At 47.8% G+C, this 17,534-nt stretch overlaps 1 protein-coding gene across 1 annotated transcript in view; it reads left to right on the forward strand.

Moving 5' to 3' along the window:
- The window catches only part of nrxn2b (neurexin 2b), a 437,402-nt gene that overhangs the window by 404,245 nt on the left and 15,623 nt on the right, over positions 1 to 17,534 (forward strand). The window contains 1 exon segment of the mRNA XM_029166692.3: positions 8,964 to 9,053. Within this exon segment, the coding sequence (XP_029022525.1) occupies positions 8,964 to 9,053 (90 nt within the window).

Below are 17,534 nucleotides of genomic sequence, written 5' to 3' on the forward strand. Positions count from 1 at the left end.
AATGTTAGCAGATGCCAGAATTGTCAGATTGATCTCAGAAATGAAGGAAGCACAATTTCCCCTGAGGGCCTGTGGTGACCCACATCAGGCAGCCTCGTTGGGAGCTCGTACTGGAGGTCTGAGTCTTTCTAATGCTCTCTAGTGTAAGCACAGAATTACATGTGTGATTTCTCCTCTCGCCGACTAGGCCCTAAGAAACGTAAAGGTTTGCTGGGACGGAGGAGGCTGGTGGAGATGAAAGGGAGCGCGTTAACCTGCCATTTTGCACAACAAAGACTGTGACAGCTTATCTTTGAGTGTGTTTTTCTGACATACACTATATTTCCACACACTATAATTAGGGCTTCAGTCCAAAAGCAGTTATGAGACCGCGACGTGTTTGCATTCAGAGCCTCCATTAGGGCCCGGGCCTGCCAGCAGCAGGCTTACTGTAGCAACACAACACCGCTGTGAGGTGATGATTCGGTGAGACAAGATGTTGACAGCAAACACGGTCGTCACGGGTCACGTTCAGCAGCGCAGCAACACGTTCCCCCGACGTCCCGCCAAGTGATGTTTGCCGTCTCCAGGGAGCGCGTCGGCCCGTGTGTGTGTTTCCTGTCCGTCTCTGCCTCGACGTGCCGCAGCAAGCGTGTGTGTGTGTGTGTGTGTGTGTGTGTGTGTGTGTGTGTGTGTGTCTGTGTCTGTGTACGTTTGATGGACGGAGAGCAGACGAAGTGTGTCGGAGGAGCATGCGGCCAGCTAATCCAGTGTGTCAGGCGTCCCCGCTGGGCCTCGCAGCCGCACTTACTGGCCCTGCCCACCTGCTACACTCCCAAAATGGCAGCCTGGCTCAGTGGAAGCATCCCTGTATCATACTGAGCTGTCCAACCTGGCAACAGATGAGCAGACAGATGTTAGCAGCAGGGCCATAAGCGGAGCATTTCACACCTTATTCCTGTGATTCACCTGTTATGAGACGGGACGCGGACCTTATGTGGCACAGTTATTACTTCAGTTTTGCTGTTTCTGACCAAGTCTAATGAAGATCCAACCTAACAAAGTAAGATGACAAAGTATTTAATTAAAGAGAATTAACACAGAGCAAAGGTCGGGGTCAGGAGCATCAGTGTCACAACAACCCTTTTGAACATTAGCTGTAACCAGTCTCCAAAACTCAGATGACCCACACTGTTCACTGGCCCTGAACTCTGTGGCTTCAATACAGGCCCAGCTTTAACTTCTCAACATAGACCTCCCACACAATGACATGATATCTGTTCGCTGTTAAATTGAAATGTGCAAATATACTGGGATTGTCGCTGCTGGAATGTCTACTGAGCAGCAGCAGCACGAGGCGTTCAGGGACAGTACAAAGTGTGGGTGACGTTTTGGAAACACCTAGCGCCCAGTGACTGTGGTTACACAGTGGAAACACAGGCTTTGACTCATGCTCATAACCACGTAACAGAGTCACAAATGAGGCAATAACCTAAACATTCGCTTTTCACTGCCCTTCCAGCAGATCTAGGGTCAGAGTAGGACGAAGGAGAAGCTGTAGATACTGTACAGTAAGAGAAAGGGCTCCTCAGTGTTCCAGGAAGGAGTGGACTGTATGTGGATCTAGTTTTGCTTCGCACAGCGCCTCATCATTTTCCCTTGTTACAAATAACTCCACATTCACACTTTGCGATTCACCGCAGTAAATCAGCGTATCCTGCGAGTCGTTTGGCATTAGGACTTTATGGCTGCATTTTATAACTGTAGCGTATTGGCTGCGACGCTCATATAACAATATCAACAACGCATTTATTCCACACTTACTATTTCTTTGCGCTTGCCAGTATTTACAAGCGGTTGATCCACTATGAAACTGTCACTTTGCTTTGTGACCGGGCAGAGAATGCGGCTGCTGGGGTGGGGGGGGGTCATGCCAGGACAGAGGGGGGCTGATGGATGAGGGTTTGCATGTTCTTGAATAATAGGTGGCTCACAAATTGGACTGGTCACGACTGGGGAATCCATATAGCCTGTACAGTAACACACAGGTCATGCAGGCGCATTCACAGACAATGCAATAAGCAAAACCTGAAAAGTCTGAATAGGCCGACACACATCTAAAACGAGACCGCTACAGTCAGTGCATTCATTCAAGGTGACAAAGGGATGAGATGAGGCATTAGGTCCTGGCTGAGCTGTTAAGGTGCACCCACTCCTCAGATTTCCGTCCACCTGCCACTGTTTGTTATCGTCCCCGTCGTGTCCCCACTGCTTCCACGTATCCGTCTCTGTCGGTGCGACCTCCACAGTGCGAGTGAGAGCGCGCCGAGCGTAAGTAAGCATGGAGACAACATAAAGGAGGGGGTGATTCATTTAGCCTAGCTTTCCCCGTTACCCCAAAGGACAAGCAGCGTGAAAGCACCCAGCAGCGCCAGTGGAAGGCTGAAGGGGGGGCAACAGGATTAAGACAAAGGACAGGAGCACTCAAGACGAGCCAGCACAGACAGAAACTGGCTGGAGGCACGCGGACTTCAGCGGAGCATGGACCCGAATCCACTTCACCAGCTCAGGCCTCCGAGACAAAGGTTTGCAAGGAGGCCCGTGTGGCTCCGGTGCACTGAGCAGGAGGTGATGGATGAGAGCGGGGGGACGGGTCTGTCTTTACTACCTTGTTGTTCAGGAGCAGCGTCTTTGCTGTGGGCTTGTGTATCGGTTGTAGTAGTTTCTGCTCAAGTAGTAATTACAGTATTTATTGTTGAATTGTCCACTAGCAGCCTGTAGGACTCCACACTACTTTAATGAAGCCAGTATTCAGCATTCAGAGCTTCATGCATGTAACCGTAATCTACTACATCCAGGGTGGACACACTGATCTTGTCATTTATACTGTAAATGTCAGATAGTTTGTATGTAGTTATTATTCAGTGCATTTAGCCATACTTATTAAGTAGTTTGACCATGTCATAGTATTATAGTATAGCAGTGTATTAGTGTAGGTGCTGTGCAGTAAATGTACAGTACAGTTCTACAACTACAGCTACTGTGGAAAACAGTGTTCTCAGAGGTATAATAATAATAGTTCTATTATTGTTAAACCACTGTATAATAATAATAATAATAATAATAATAATAATAATAATAATAATAATAATAATAATAATAATAATAATAATAATAATGATAATAATAATAATGATAATAATAATGAATAGTAAAAAAAACTTACTACTAAGTTGGACTTAAACCTTGTTTCATTGCATTTTTTAATTGATAAATCAGCCAGGTTTGAGTGAAAACTGTGAACCTTTTCCAGTTGAATTTCCATTTTCTCAAGGTCCTACAAACTTTAGTAATAAATCATTAAATATTCTTCTGTGGATTAACTTATTGATAAATTACAAATGATTTCAGCTTAATATTTAACATGTAAACTTTGATGAAGGTAATGTTTATTAGAGAGCTTTTATCTTGTTATTGTAATTTAAAAAGCACCACTTTTACTTGAGTGCACTTAGACGAAGGACTCCACTGATACCATAAGTATCAGTAGTATTAATAACATTTAAAATATAAATTAAATGTCATTATAAGCTCACACTAGAGTAAAATGGATCTGACAACTAGAACAGAAGTTACAAATCAATCCACTGCCCCCCTGCTGCACATGTCCTGTGTTCCTAGAGTGTCCCACTTATTAGTACTTCCATATTGGCCACAAATTATCCATGACAAGTAAATAATAAATTGCAATATTAAATAAAACAGTGTATATCATACACGTTACAGAAGGAGCCCCACCGGCCCCAGTCTGCGTTTGGGTCTGACTGTTGAGCTGCTGTATAAAGAATAACACCCTCAAGCAAAAAATAGTTTCTGCTGATCCTCAAAGGGCACTGTTTGGACTTCACACATGGATTTCTACTTTATTCACCAATATTCAGAAGAGTAAAGCACAGAAAAGTAAGGCCATGTTAATTGCAGTGATCCAGTTTAGTCACTTGTCACTGATGACAGTTGCCCCTCATTCTGCAGGCCCTTATTGGGCCTCTGGTGCACTGCGCCTCCTCCTGATTGGATCTTGCACAGTTGGACTGTATCTCCAATTATTGGCCTGTGGCTATGGGATGATGGAGCACAAGAGAGAACAGAGAAACAGCGAAGGAAGTAATGATGTGGAGAGAGAGAGAGAGAGAGAGAGAGAATGAAGGAGACACGGTAAAGTAGTGCAGCGCAGGAGAGGGAAAAGATTGCTTTGGGTAATTAGAAAAGTGACAACTTTGATTTCCACACGAGTGGGGGGCTCACTCTGGCAGCCGCCCTCGCGCAGATCCACCGTGGCCGAGATGAAAGGTGGTGGGGATCCTGTCGAAGCAAGAAGAGGGGGGGGGGGGGGGGGTTGAAAAGGAGCTGCAGGATTGATAACTGCTGCACAGATGAAAGATGAGAGAGCAGTTAAAGCAGCGCGATACGTCAGAGGTGGGCCATATTTACACTGAACAAAGGCGTGTGGGGGAAGGTAAATAGAGCCGCGCATGAGGAAGCGCAACTCCTGCGCTTTGGTTTCAGCTTTACCGTTAACAGTTACCAGTGCAGAAATGTTTATTCATTTTGGTGCAGCAATTTAATATTTAAAAAATGTCTAAATCGTGTGTATCAGACACAAGCTGTAACGCCGAAATCACCACAGTGCCATAATTAACCACTTACTGTATTTATGGGAATGAGAGGAAATAAGTTGCGTTTGCAGGGAAGCTTTTACTTGTACAGCGTTACAAACCACAACGGCGGTTTCTCCTCCTCGTGTGCTCCGAACAACACCCAGTGGATATGAGAGTGATCCATCTAAAGTTACCTAATGAAAAACAGAATGAGGCTATCCTGACAGAGAGGACTTTCTGGGAGAGGGAGGGGGAGCAGGATGGCCGGTGGCCAATCGTCTCCAATGTAATCTCCGTTCTCATGGATGGATTTCCAGTGTGGGTGTCCTGTACAAGGGCATCTGGCCGCCTGCAGAGCTACAGGATACACAGTTGGCCCCTTGGAGAGCCTCCACACAGACGCACACGCATGCACCGATAAGGAAGGAGACCGATCTGCGCGTGGCTCATATGCTGGATGATCGGCGCCTCGCGGGGCAGGACAGAAGCAGACACTCTGCATTCTGGACCTGCTGAACAGGGCTCTTTCCTGACCTGGGCCCCGCTCTGTCTCCTGGGGCGCCAGTCAGTGAGCGAGCCCTTCCCCTGCCCTCCAGCGCAGCGGCGGTGACAGCTGCTCGTGATGGGGGGTCCCGTCGCGGCGAATGCAGCTGATCCGTTAACTAGCAAACGCGCTAGCGTGGAGAAGGAAGGGCAGAATTGTGGGTTCCAGAGTGGAGAGAGTGAGTTTCATAGCGGACAGGCTGAGTCTCAGAAGGCCCAGAGCTGCAGGCATGTTGGCTGAGCAGACATACAGTACGCGACCAGTGTGGACCGGCCTCTGATGTCTGATGACAGAGCGCCTGCTGGACGCTGGCTCGTTTCCTGCTTTACATCTTTTTCAACCCGTGCTATTTATAACGGCTATAGCTTCTGTAGGTTTCACTGAGCCATGCTTTAACCTACACAACTGAATAGTTTGACGATGAAGTGGACGAAAATGCACCCGTAGGGAAACGTACTGTTTTAAACTGTTTTAAATTTTCCTCTAATCTCTGCTATGTTATATTTCCTTGAGTGCCAGGTCTGATAGCGTTGTTTGTCATCCTCCATATCAAGCAATGAGAACAGTCTTGGGGACGGAGTGAGTGTGACGTCGGCAGTGAGGGAGGACAGAAGGGGCCCATTTGTTTAATCTATCTGTAGATTCTCATGCAGAGCAGGCGTCCGCTGGTGAGGACAGGAGCGAGCAGGGAGAGGCTTCTCTGCTTAACTCACAATGAAATATTTCTCAGAGGATCTCATTTCAAACAGATGCAAACAAACAAGCAGGACACGATGGAATTTGGATTCTCTGACACTGCTCATGTGTGCATGATACGCAAAACCCGCCTAGTAAAACTTTATGGCTTCATCACTTCCTACCGCGTCTCAAACCAAGCTCACAATCACCCTCAGTTTCCACTATTTCATCTTTTTGTTTCAAGTTGCATCTGCTGTTATTTTTGGTCGATTGCCAAGAAAGAAAAAATACACATATTTTACTGTAGAGAATGAAGAGGTGAAAGATTGGAATTGGGGAAACAAGTGAGGAAAATATGCAAAAAGGGATGTGAGACAGAACTGAAATTAATCATGGTTGAAAAGACAACCAAGAACTGAGGAAGGAGTAAGAGGAAAAAGGACATAATAGAAGATGGAGGAGGAAAGAGAAGAATTAGGGAGGAGATCAAAACAGACTATGACACAGGGGCAGAAGGAAGGACAGAACGAAGCACGGATTCATGGATGAATGCCTGTTAAAGAACAAGGGAAGGACAAACACAGAAGAACTGTTTGGAGGGGAGGCGTTAGCAAGAAGGAATGAATAAGTGAGTAGGACAAGGAAAGGGGATTAGGGGGCGAGCGGAGCCAAGCAGGGACGGATGGAGCGACTCCACGGAGGAGCTGAAGTGTCGTATCGGACGTCCACCACTGGAGGGAGAACGCCCGCTCCTCCGGCGAACGCGGTAACTCCAGAGGATCATCTCGCAGAAAGTGGGATTCAGACAAGAGCGTTGGGAGAGGGAGGAGAATTAGAGCAGGTGCAGCAGTAGGTGGAGGCCGCGCAGGCTCTCGATTGATTCATCTCACTACAGCCTCCCACCACTTTGGCTTCCCCTCACTTCTCATTTTGACCGTCCTTTCTCGACCACACCCACCCCGTCCCTCCATCAGGCGGCGGCACCATCCGTCTCCCCGTCTCCCACTCGGCGGCCGCCTCCGAAATGGGGGCCGCGTGCGAGCGGCGCTGTAATTGCCGCGCCGCGTCTCCCGACAGCAGAGCGGCGCCCGGCTAATCTTAAGTGCAGCGTGAGCACATGCATGTAATTGGTCACGCTGAAGCGCTGCGGAGCGCTTTCCTTTTGAATCCAGAACACTCTGGTGCCATTACAGGCGGGGAAAGTTCTGTACAGTGTGTTGCTGGAAAATCTCAGCAATAAAACATTATCCTGCTTTTAAAGCGCCAGCGAAAAAACGACTGCAGTATTGAACAGAGTAACGACTCCTCAGACCCCCTGCGGGGTTAATTTAGGTATTATAGCAGGTAGTAAAAAGCATCATTAGTAGCAATTATAGGTGATGAAAAATGAAAACAACCAGTAACTGGATCTGCTTCATTTCCCGTCACTTTGAGTCGGACCAACGCAGGTGCAGGTGCAGCGTATGAGGGACGGTGGGTCATGTGATCGATGGGACCCACCCTCACTTAAACCCTCTACACTATGTGCTTCCCTTCTCTCTGCCATCTATCATTCATTCCTGCCTTCTACTGCGCTGCTGCCTGTTCTCCTCCGCTCCGTTCTCATTATCTTTTCAGCTCTGGCCCTCTTCCCTGTGTGTGTGTGTGTGTGTGTGTGTGTGTGTGTGTGTGTGTGTGTGTGTGTGTGTGTGTGTGTGTGTGTGTGTGTGTGTGCGTGCATACTGTACACACACACACACACACATGTACACACACCTCGTCAGCCGCTATTACGCATGCAGGCGTGGGTAGAGAGACCCCTGGGGAGTGGAAGCAGGTACTGCAGAACTGAGAGGTGGTCTATTTTAGATCACTGCAGCAGCTCAGAGTAGTCGGGGGAGGAGCGGAATCAAAGCGCACTAGTTAGGATGCAGGATGTTCTTCAGGGCTCTGTCTGCCTGCTGTTTGGACGCTGGCCCCCAAACCGTCCCTCGGCGTCTGACATGTTGTTCCAGGCTTTAGTGGAGCCAGAGGCTCTGCATCGTTTCTTGTTTCATAACCACTAAAACAGACTCTCACAGTGTTTTTCACTAGGATACAATCACGGCTTGACTTCACTACACAAACATCCACTTTATCGTATTTGTGTATTTCAGAAGTGCAGAGATTAGATTTTGTCTTTGGGGGGGGCTTAGGTCCAGAGGTCTCTGATTTCACTAATGTGCAAAGATTACTAGTTGACAGACAATAACTCCTAATGAAGCCTCTGACATTGCCTCAACATTAGCCTTAATCAGAGCCCAGCTTGGCCACCATCAGCCCGGCATCCCCTGATCCCAGCACCGATGCCATCGGCAGCGTTGGAGATGTGCGCGGCATGACCCCGGGGTTGATTGAAGTGAAGTGTGGGATAATAAGTTTGCACAGCTGCGATGAAACTTCTTTGACACGCTGATGAAGTGATGCTAATTGCCAAGTGCCACTGAGAAGTGCTCAATTAATGCAAAGAAGAAACGAGTGCGCTGACGGTTCGGCGAAATCGTTTTTTTTTTTTTTTACTTTCGGTTCAAAGAGAAGCGACGCTCCACAGGATTGTGGGGTGTCCCTTCATCCACGTTGCTGGGTCTTATGAGCGACTGTGTGCGATGGGAACCAGGAAATGTCTTCCTTATAACAACCATGAAATGTGTTTTATCTATGCTTATGTGAACTAACAATGGTTTATTGCTGAGCCTGAGATGTCTTCCTTTCCTCTATTCATTCACAGTGTAGCAATATTCAATGACTCTGTTTGCTCTGTGTGTGATTCTAGCTGGATTGACATCATTACTGCTAATGCATTTAGCGCTGCAAATGTAATGACTCTACGTCCTAAATAACTCATAAATCTTTTTAACTTGTCAGTACATTTAAAAAGTCATTTAAACTCAGGGTAACTAGAATGATGTTAACTTGTCTAACCAAACCGACCAAAAACACACCATCAAGTTCTTCCTGTCCTAACTAAAGCTGATTTAAAGAGCATAACTTGCTAAACATTTACCATGTTGCCCTTCTAACCTCTAACCTTTCAACTTCCAGATTTTTGTAACCTTCTTAATTTGTCTTCTCCAAATTTCTTAAAGGGAACTTTGATAATGACCGCCTGGCTATTGCTAGACAAAGAATCCCATACCGACTCGGTCGGGTAGTTGACGAGTGGCTACTCGACAAAGGTAATAAAATCCCTTTAACTCCACTAATGATCCAATCGCCTAACCCACCGTTAACCACCGCTCTGGAGGAGGTGCAGTGCCAGGAGGGTGATGTGATTTGGCTCTTTAACTGTAGGTCCCCTGTTATCAGCTGTGGATTGGAAGACTCCCACCAATGATTGGCTGATACACACTGTACTTTTTCTCATCTTAAATGAGGCCGTCCTCTGTATTCACTATTGGCATTTTGAATATAATTGGAGTGCAGATATCCAGGGGATCGTAACCAGAGCACCTTCAACTGCTGCTGCATCTCTTCAGAGAATTAACCCCCAAATAACCTGACATAACCCCCAATAACCTGACCACATGTGTTTAGATTTATAAATAGCCTATTGATTCCGTTTGCTTCTTTCCTGTGTCTTTTGTTGGCTGAATGTGAACTTGCATTGACTATCTTTAATCCGACATGAAATCCAAATCACATGACTCTTACTGGACTTAAGGATAAAAACCTCTCTTATGAAAGTCACTAAAAGTTAAAGGGACTGTTTATGAATCCGTCTGCATTCACTGCAGCGCCTGGGCCTCATTTCCCGCCCAGCGTTATGTGTAACTAGTAGTCGAATGTGGTCCGATCAAAGCGATGGCTCTTTAACCCTTTGAGTGCCAAACCTCCCAACCTCTTTGTCTTTGTCTTGTGCCGTGTGTTTGTGCTGCTGAAGGTGGTTGATTCTTCAAACTCAGAATAAAATCAAGTCAGACAAAAAAAATAGCTAGTCTGTGTCTGTCTATCAGCTTTTCCATCCTCTCATCTGATTGTAATGTAGTCAAGACAACTTTAGAGATTTAAGCAATACCCAGTCAGTTTTAGATGCTTCTTTGAAATGAATGACACCACATGCAGGGATAGAGGAGATTTTTTTACTCTGAGAGCAAAATGAAGTATTCATGCAACAGACAAGATAAATTAAGAGACTGCATATTTATTCATGGATACAAAACAATTCTTGCATTCATCTCCAAAAACTGACTTCTCTGCTCTCCTCTGCTGCGTTGGGGAATGCACTTCTGCTGAGGGTAGTTAGGACGCGAATCAGAATTAAAAAGGCTTAGGAGATGAAAGTTGAATGAACAACTGGATCAATAAAAAATGACTTACCCACTTATGTATGAAATGATGCACGCAAGCTATAAAAGTCTAAACAGAGTGAGCTTGAAGTTGAATGTATTATTCTGTTTCCTCTATAGCTTCAAATGAGCCTGTGTCCAATCATTTAGACGAGAGCACTGAGAGAAATAAACAAATAATCCTCACCAAACCTCAAGTGGCTTTGATTAGTGCACTTTCAGAGGCACGGCTCAGGGTGGCTTATTTCTTAATTCGATGGGGTTTGTTAAGGAAATGTCGCACACACGTCATGGACTGAGGAGGCAAAGTGGTTTTGGAACGAGAGCGTTTCTGTCATGACTCAAATGACATGTTAGTCTAGATACAACGAGGGGGGTTAGCTGATATTCCTGAGCTCAAAGGGTTAAAGCTGTTTGTTGCTTTGATAAGGAAGCTAGAAGCTCAATCTAAGAAGCGTCTAAGCAGAATCTAACCACCTAACAGCAAATCAAACTCCACCCACACTAACCGCTGAGGGCTCCTCTCATGACTGCAAACCTAGCGTTAGCTGTGGATTAAAACCACCTGCCAGCTTTTCCTCGCTGGCGCCAAAGTCCGAGGGCCCTCAGTTCTAACCATGTTATAAATGATCTTTAATGCTCGAACGCAATTGGACTTGGATGTCAGTGTTCGGAAGAACTTGGACAGGCCGCTCGGAACAAACACTAAACAAAAGCAAACCCAGAAAGCTAAAAAGAAACCTAACTACTACTAAATGAAAAACTCTCCCGTGTTTCTCCACGCCACAAAACTCAGAGGGTTAAAATAAAGCAAATAACCGAGCTCTAAATTCTCATTGTCATTTAAAGAAAAAGAAGAAATGTCCCTTTAACATTTATTGTTTTCACTATCCAGAAAATGGGAAATGGTTTGAAAGTGTTTGTACTGTGTTTGTGTGTGTGGTGTTGAGGGTGAATGGCGTGTGCAGACGTCCTGTAATGGTTCACACTGTGATTAATACGGGGTTCTGCTCAATGATTGTTATTGATTGTTACTGTGTGTGTCCTAATGTGCGTTAGAGAAACTGACCGGAGTTCGACACACTCAGCCCAGTGGGTCTCCCCGCAGAAGCACTTCTCTAATTTATTACCATCTCGTGCTAGCACTCGTTGGCGCCAATCTAAGGGCTCACGTGTGGACAAAACAAGGACGGCCACACCCGCGAATCAGTATTTTACTCACACCCGCCGATAATAGAAGTCACCGGAGCCAGCGGTGTCCTGGAGCAGAGCGGTGCTGCGGCGCCGCATCTCATTCTCGGGCCCTTATCCCATCTCCCCCACTGCGTGAGTCAGATCAGAGCGAGCGTCTCTGGCCCACTCCGGGCCTGCTGACTAAATGCAAAACGGCAGCCATTACAAGGACCCAGCGGAGGGGAAGAAAATCGCACTCCCAAAAGTTTTCAACAGCTCCGTCTGATCTGGAACTTGCTCACATTTGTCCTCTCTCTCCTCGCGATAGAACTGTCATCCCGGGTTTCTCCCCACTCGTTCTATCCTGACCACGAACACCAGGCTTTGATGGCAGTGTTTTCCCCTAAAGGCAGTGTCTCAGTGCCTCCCCGTGCCTTAAAAAAAACACAGATTACAAATACCATCTGAATTTGGGAAAGGAAGCAAATAACTCCCTAAAGGATGGGAGGTTTACGTCCTCCGCTGGCGAATGTAGAGCAGCTAACAGCATGATGATCACGCTGCGAGTTGAGCTACATACTTGCAGGGAGGAGGAAGTCCAGGACATCGGGCCTCTGCGGCCTAAAACGCTAGCGGAGCCACCACGTTTAATGCTCAGTGTTTAATGGTCTGCTGTGAGCTCCCCCATCCCCTAATCGAATGCAATCACGTCCTCCCACTTGGTGTGGGGCCGGCGCCCAAATCAGCCTCTCCAGGCCGGGCACCGATCCAGATGTGCTGTTCATGGTCCCACTTCCATTTCAGAGATTCCTTCACATCGGGCCGCCGTCACTGGGGTCCAAATCCATCTGAGACAAGCCGCGGATCCTGCTGAGCCGCTATGCTGTTTTCTCATTTGACGCCTCTGTGCTAATATGGCCACATCTGAGAAAAGTCGGGGGAAATCGTATGAATTTTAACGGGCTTGCTCGCGAGTAGAAAAGTGGTTGCTCTGTAGCCGCACAGACGGGACACTTTTCTGTTATTTCATGGTCCCCCACCATGAAATGGCCTAAAAACAGCGCAGTCACAGCGGGAGCGAATAAAAAGAAAGAAGATTGTCCCGAGCCAGCGACTGTGCAGTCTCCCCCCGCGTCCCTGCTTCCACTATCGCTTGTTTAAGATCTACACGCAGATATGAGATCAGCGATAGAAGCACATCTGATTAATTCCAATCTACTGTCTCCGGAGTCCTGTGGATTTTCTGCCACAGTCTCCGCACCCTCGAGGACCTCAGGGCTCCACGCTGCCTCGCAAAGCTTTTAGTCTAACTTCATGCTGCATTTGGCCTCTCATCTCCATTGTCAAACACAATTAATTCATAGTGTTCTACCCACACCAGCCCAACTTCTGAGGAGTAAAAAGCAAAACGCTCTTAATTACCAAAGAGAGCCTTGTGCCGCGGCGATAACTTGGGAACACTTCATAATCTACTTTGTCGGCATCCAACCCCGCCCCCATTATGTTCCTCTCTCTTTCCGCCTCTTCATTCTTCTTTATTTATTTCACGGAGAAACGGGGGGAGGGGAGCCCGTGTTTGTTGATACGGATATTAGGAATTCTGCCGACGCTCGAAGGATTTATGAGCCCAAACCCGGCGCCGGCGCGTGCGAGCGGTCCAACCGAGCGAGGGGCACTGGCGGAGGTGAATTCCGGGCCGTCCGTCCTCTATAACGGGAGGACGAGAGAGGGGTGATGGTGACGGGGGCGTTCATATCCCCTCCACCGCGGACGGCTACACTCCGATCACCCCCCCCGCCCTCCCTTCAACAAATAGAAGTGCGTGGTATCGAGCCGCCAATCCCCTCCACCTAACGCCTATATTCTGGGGGTTGTAGCAGGCACGCGGCCATTACTTCATACCCTCCGACAGGCAATCTGTGCATTAGCAAGCGGAGCGTGGCCCAAGCCCGGCCCACTCCCCGGCCCGGCGTGCCTCGGCTGGTAATTACCGCGCCGGGTTCATCTGGGACGAGCCGTTTCTCTCCGTTTAGAAGGAAGTCGAGGAGGATGGCGCGTCCGTGCACAACCGCCACTGGCTGCTGCTTTCAGGGACAGTTTACCTTCGGGCCCGGACGTAATGTAAAGAGATTCCTGTCGACTGTTTGAAACCGACATCAGACGGGCGTGATGCAACACTACGCAACTGAGGAGGGGTTCGACGGCCCAGGTCATTTAAAAGTCGTCGGCACATAAAGACCAGGCGCCTTTTACGCCGGCAGAGCAGTTCTACGCCTATATTCACATGCATCAGCTCACAGACGGAACAGAAGTGAATCCCAAACAAACAGGATTTGAAGTGCGTACGTCCCACTTGTAGATTTTCACCTCATACGAGCGCTTTCTGTCGTGCAGTCGCCTTCAACGCTTCTCACGAGCACCGCCGCTTCTCACCTATCGCTGCCTCTGACAATTTACACCACCGTGTGACAGCCAGCGCTTGGAAGCGCACAAATGGGACCACGTAGACGGCAGCCGTTTTACAAATACTAATATTAATAACTCTCTCCTCCACGCTGCATTTATTCACGCCCGGCGTAACTGTCCCGCCGCCGCTTTGTCGGCTCCCGCTCCGCAATTTTCACCTTCATTTGTTTAAAGTTCAGAGGAATAAAACTTTCAGCGCGACGCTGTGTTTTTCATTTTTTTTCCCCACATCAGTGTCGTGTTGGCTGCTTTGAGGAGCAGCCAGTGTGGCACTTCAAGAAAGTGAGTCAGGCTTTGAGTTACTTTCAGCGCATTTACTGGGGAAAAACTGTACGGCGGCGCAGCCAGTTTTCAGGGAGGCGCATTCTTAGTCGTCACCTTTGGGGTTTCTGAGTCTGCTGATTTATCATTTAAAACGGCATCGTAGAATCCCCCGTTTTTTATAATAAGACGTCCAGTATAGTCTCTTTAGCTTCCGCTGAGTCTATTTTCGCAGCACGTCTGGTTGAGCATGACGCTTCAGTGCTGTGTAAACCTGTATCCGCCACGCCGGTATCAGCATGTGTTCTGGTGTGTGGTGAAGCACCAGCCTGAGACAGGTGCGCGTCATGAAACCCAGTCATTACGCCGGGTTTAGCGTGATTAGCTGCTCCACGGGACACACCTCAGCGCTCTTCCCACCGTTCCTCCTCCTGCTCCGCTCTCCGCCCCTTTCTCCGTCTCCGCCTTTAATGGTGTCATCCCTCTCGTTCCGTTCATCATGTCTGTCATTTGCGCCGCGTCCCTCCCTTCGCGCCCTCACTCCCCCCCCCCCCCTCTCTCTTTGACATTCTACCCTCATTCCGTCTCGCTCTGCCTCTGCCCTCCTCATCCGTCATCCTCCCTCTCTCCTGTCTTGTCTCATGTCCCCATTCTCTCAGCTCCCGTCCGTCCGCTCATGTTTTTAATCGGCTCTCGTTCCCGAGCAACGAATGGTCGGCCGGGGAGCTGCCACATAGACAAACAAGTAAAGGGACTTGAAAGTAAATAGTAGGAGGGAGAACAGTGATTATAACAATGACCAATAACATTAACGAGATGCGGTGTCATAGAGAAGCTGTTATCAGCCAAGCGATTCAACCTACGGGGAGGTGACTGTACAGTAGATACTAGCAGTACAGTAAGACAGTCACTGAGTCTTCGCTCACTAGGGGCCTGTGCCTTTAACATGTAGCATCCATCTAATAGCACTAAAGTGGCCCAGTAGACCCTCATCAGCGGGCAAACCTCGTGTTCTGCACACACACACATACACACACTCAAACACACACACACACACACACACACACACACACACACACACAAAAAAGGCCTATGTAAATAAATGCGAGGCGAACCCGCACCACTTGAAAAGGCCAGCTATCAACACATAAAGGTCACCTCACTGACACATTTCATCAGTTACTATACACACACACACCCCTTTCTCTGCTGCAGCTCTGGCGTGTGAAGCGTTGCGATTGCTTGTCATCCGGAGCCTCTTCTCCATCCCCCTCCACCTCCCCACCCCTCTGGAGCGCGCTGCCAAAATTGGCTCTAAACCCGCGTGTCACTTTTGATTTGACCTGGCAGACACTGAAACAATAACTTCATCAGACCTTGTTAGGGTCTCATCCTGACCAGACAGCCACGAAAACAAACACTGATTTCCCTTCATCTTGTCCGGAGGGCACCTTTCCTCCGTTTTTTTTTTTTTTTAGCTGTCGTACTCTCAGAAGGGATTTGTCTCACTGCTCTCCGGTGCTCAAGGAATATTCCACACATTCATTTTAGTGTGACTCCTCCCGACTACTCTGCATCATAATCCCATGTACCTGTCGACCGTGTGTCACTGAGTGCAGATGCGATACCACAACACTAGACGATGGAGTAAACTGTCCTGTCCCAACAGATCACTCCCTTACTCGCAGTAGAGTCTGGTGTAGAATAACCTGAGTGGCTCAGTGAACCACTAGGACTGATGCCGTTCAGGCACCGCCCTTGAAGTGTCCACACTCCGTGAGTCCTTCAGAAGGACAGTGGAGCTCTCTGGGGCTGTGTGAAACCTAAGACCCCCTGGGCTGACGTGTGCGTGTGTATGTATGTGTGAACAATGATACTGGGGGAGGGGGTCGTGTGGTTTTAATGTGTTTCTGACTGTGTCTTCCAATGTGTCCTCTGTGTGGATTTCAAAAGTGTCTGTCTGTGTCTACACAAGCATGATTACTCCAATAGACTTTCTCTGCTGATGTCCACAATCTGACTTTCCTTCATTGCCCTCCCACACCAAACATGCTAAGTCATGATATAATAGAGTGAGACTCAGCTATTATGTCAACGGTGCATATGCAGACATTAGGTCTCATCATTATGAAGTGAGGGGATTGGAGCTGGGTCCCTCGTGGGCCCCTGATGGGCCTAATGATCTGAAGATGGGATGACACGTGTAATGGCCCATGTCACTGGAAACGATTTGTCTCTCCAACACTGTAGACCCACAGATGTGCATTCTGAAAAATGATGGTTCAACACCCACGTATCGACACACGTATGTTGATCTGCAGTATTTGTCTGATAAGTCCATCCACATGGGTGTTACACATATGTCACCATGAGTACACTCATGCAGATCGAGAATCAATCATAATTACAATGATGAGGTACCCTCACTGCTTTCTTAATTGGAAACAAATGGGACCTGGGACGGTCTTCAGCATCTCCATGCTGCTTAGGAGAAGTCTGTCCGTGCTGGCTTGCAATTCAACAGAGGAAACATTAGCCCCGTTCTGCAGACATGCAGAGGTTTCATTTGTCCTGAAAATCCATGTAAAAGGTAATAAATCCAAATGTCTTCTCCATTCAAGTAAAGCTAAATCCCACCTGGGACCAGAGGTCTCTCATTTCAGTGGTTGTAGCCCAGCGTCTCCAGAGAGTTTGTATTTCACTCTCAACTGTACACATTAGTGCAGTGTTCTTCTCATGGGCAAACACGCTCCCTCTTTCCTTGCAAGAATTGATTAATCCATAAAAAAAAGCTCTTTGGCATCTCCAGTCCTCCTGCTTCAGTAATTACCTCATCAGGCCTGTTAACCCATGTCCTTCAAACAGTTTTCCACAATAATCCTCCCTCCAAAGCGTCAGTCAAAAAAAACAAGAAACAAAACTTAAACTGACATCAGCAAAAGAAACTCAGTGGAGAAAAGCTTTGTCCAAACTGTGTTAGATTTTTCCAATTCCACCCGTTTACCCCCAAGCCTTGGTAACGCATTAGTACTGGACCTTGGTTGAATGGTCGACTTAATCCTGCCTACATTCATCCATCCGTCCAGATGAATGGTAATGACCAAAGACGACGGCCCCTGCTGAATTAAACACTTCCTTCCAATGAGGATCTCCTTTTCCGGCTTTGCGTGGCAGAGCGGGGCGACTTCTTTTTCCGCTGGCAGATGTGCTTTATCACTGTGCAGCTCAGGTGCGTTGGAGGTCAATGACATGGACCCTGCGTTGTTCTAATATATTCCATCTCAGGGTAAATGAGATGCGCTTCCCTGTGAACCTTCAGTCTCAGGGTCAAGCCGCGACTGCCCCCGTAATCTATATGACTGCCACATTCAGGGCACCGTTCTGGGAAAGAGGGACATGCCCAGCTGCAGCTTCAAACCAAGGTCCAGTCTCCCTAAGGTGTTACTAAGGAAACCCCACGTGAACAGTCCC

The sequence above is a fragment of the Betta splendens genome, chromosome 2 (assembly GCF_900634795.4).
Source record: "Betta splendens chromosome 2, fBetSpl5.4, whole genome shotgun sequence".
Taxonomy (NCBI): domain Eukaryota; kingdom Metazoa; phylum Chordata; class Actinopteri; order Anabantiformes; family Osphronemidae; genus Betta; species Betta splendens.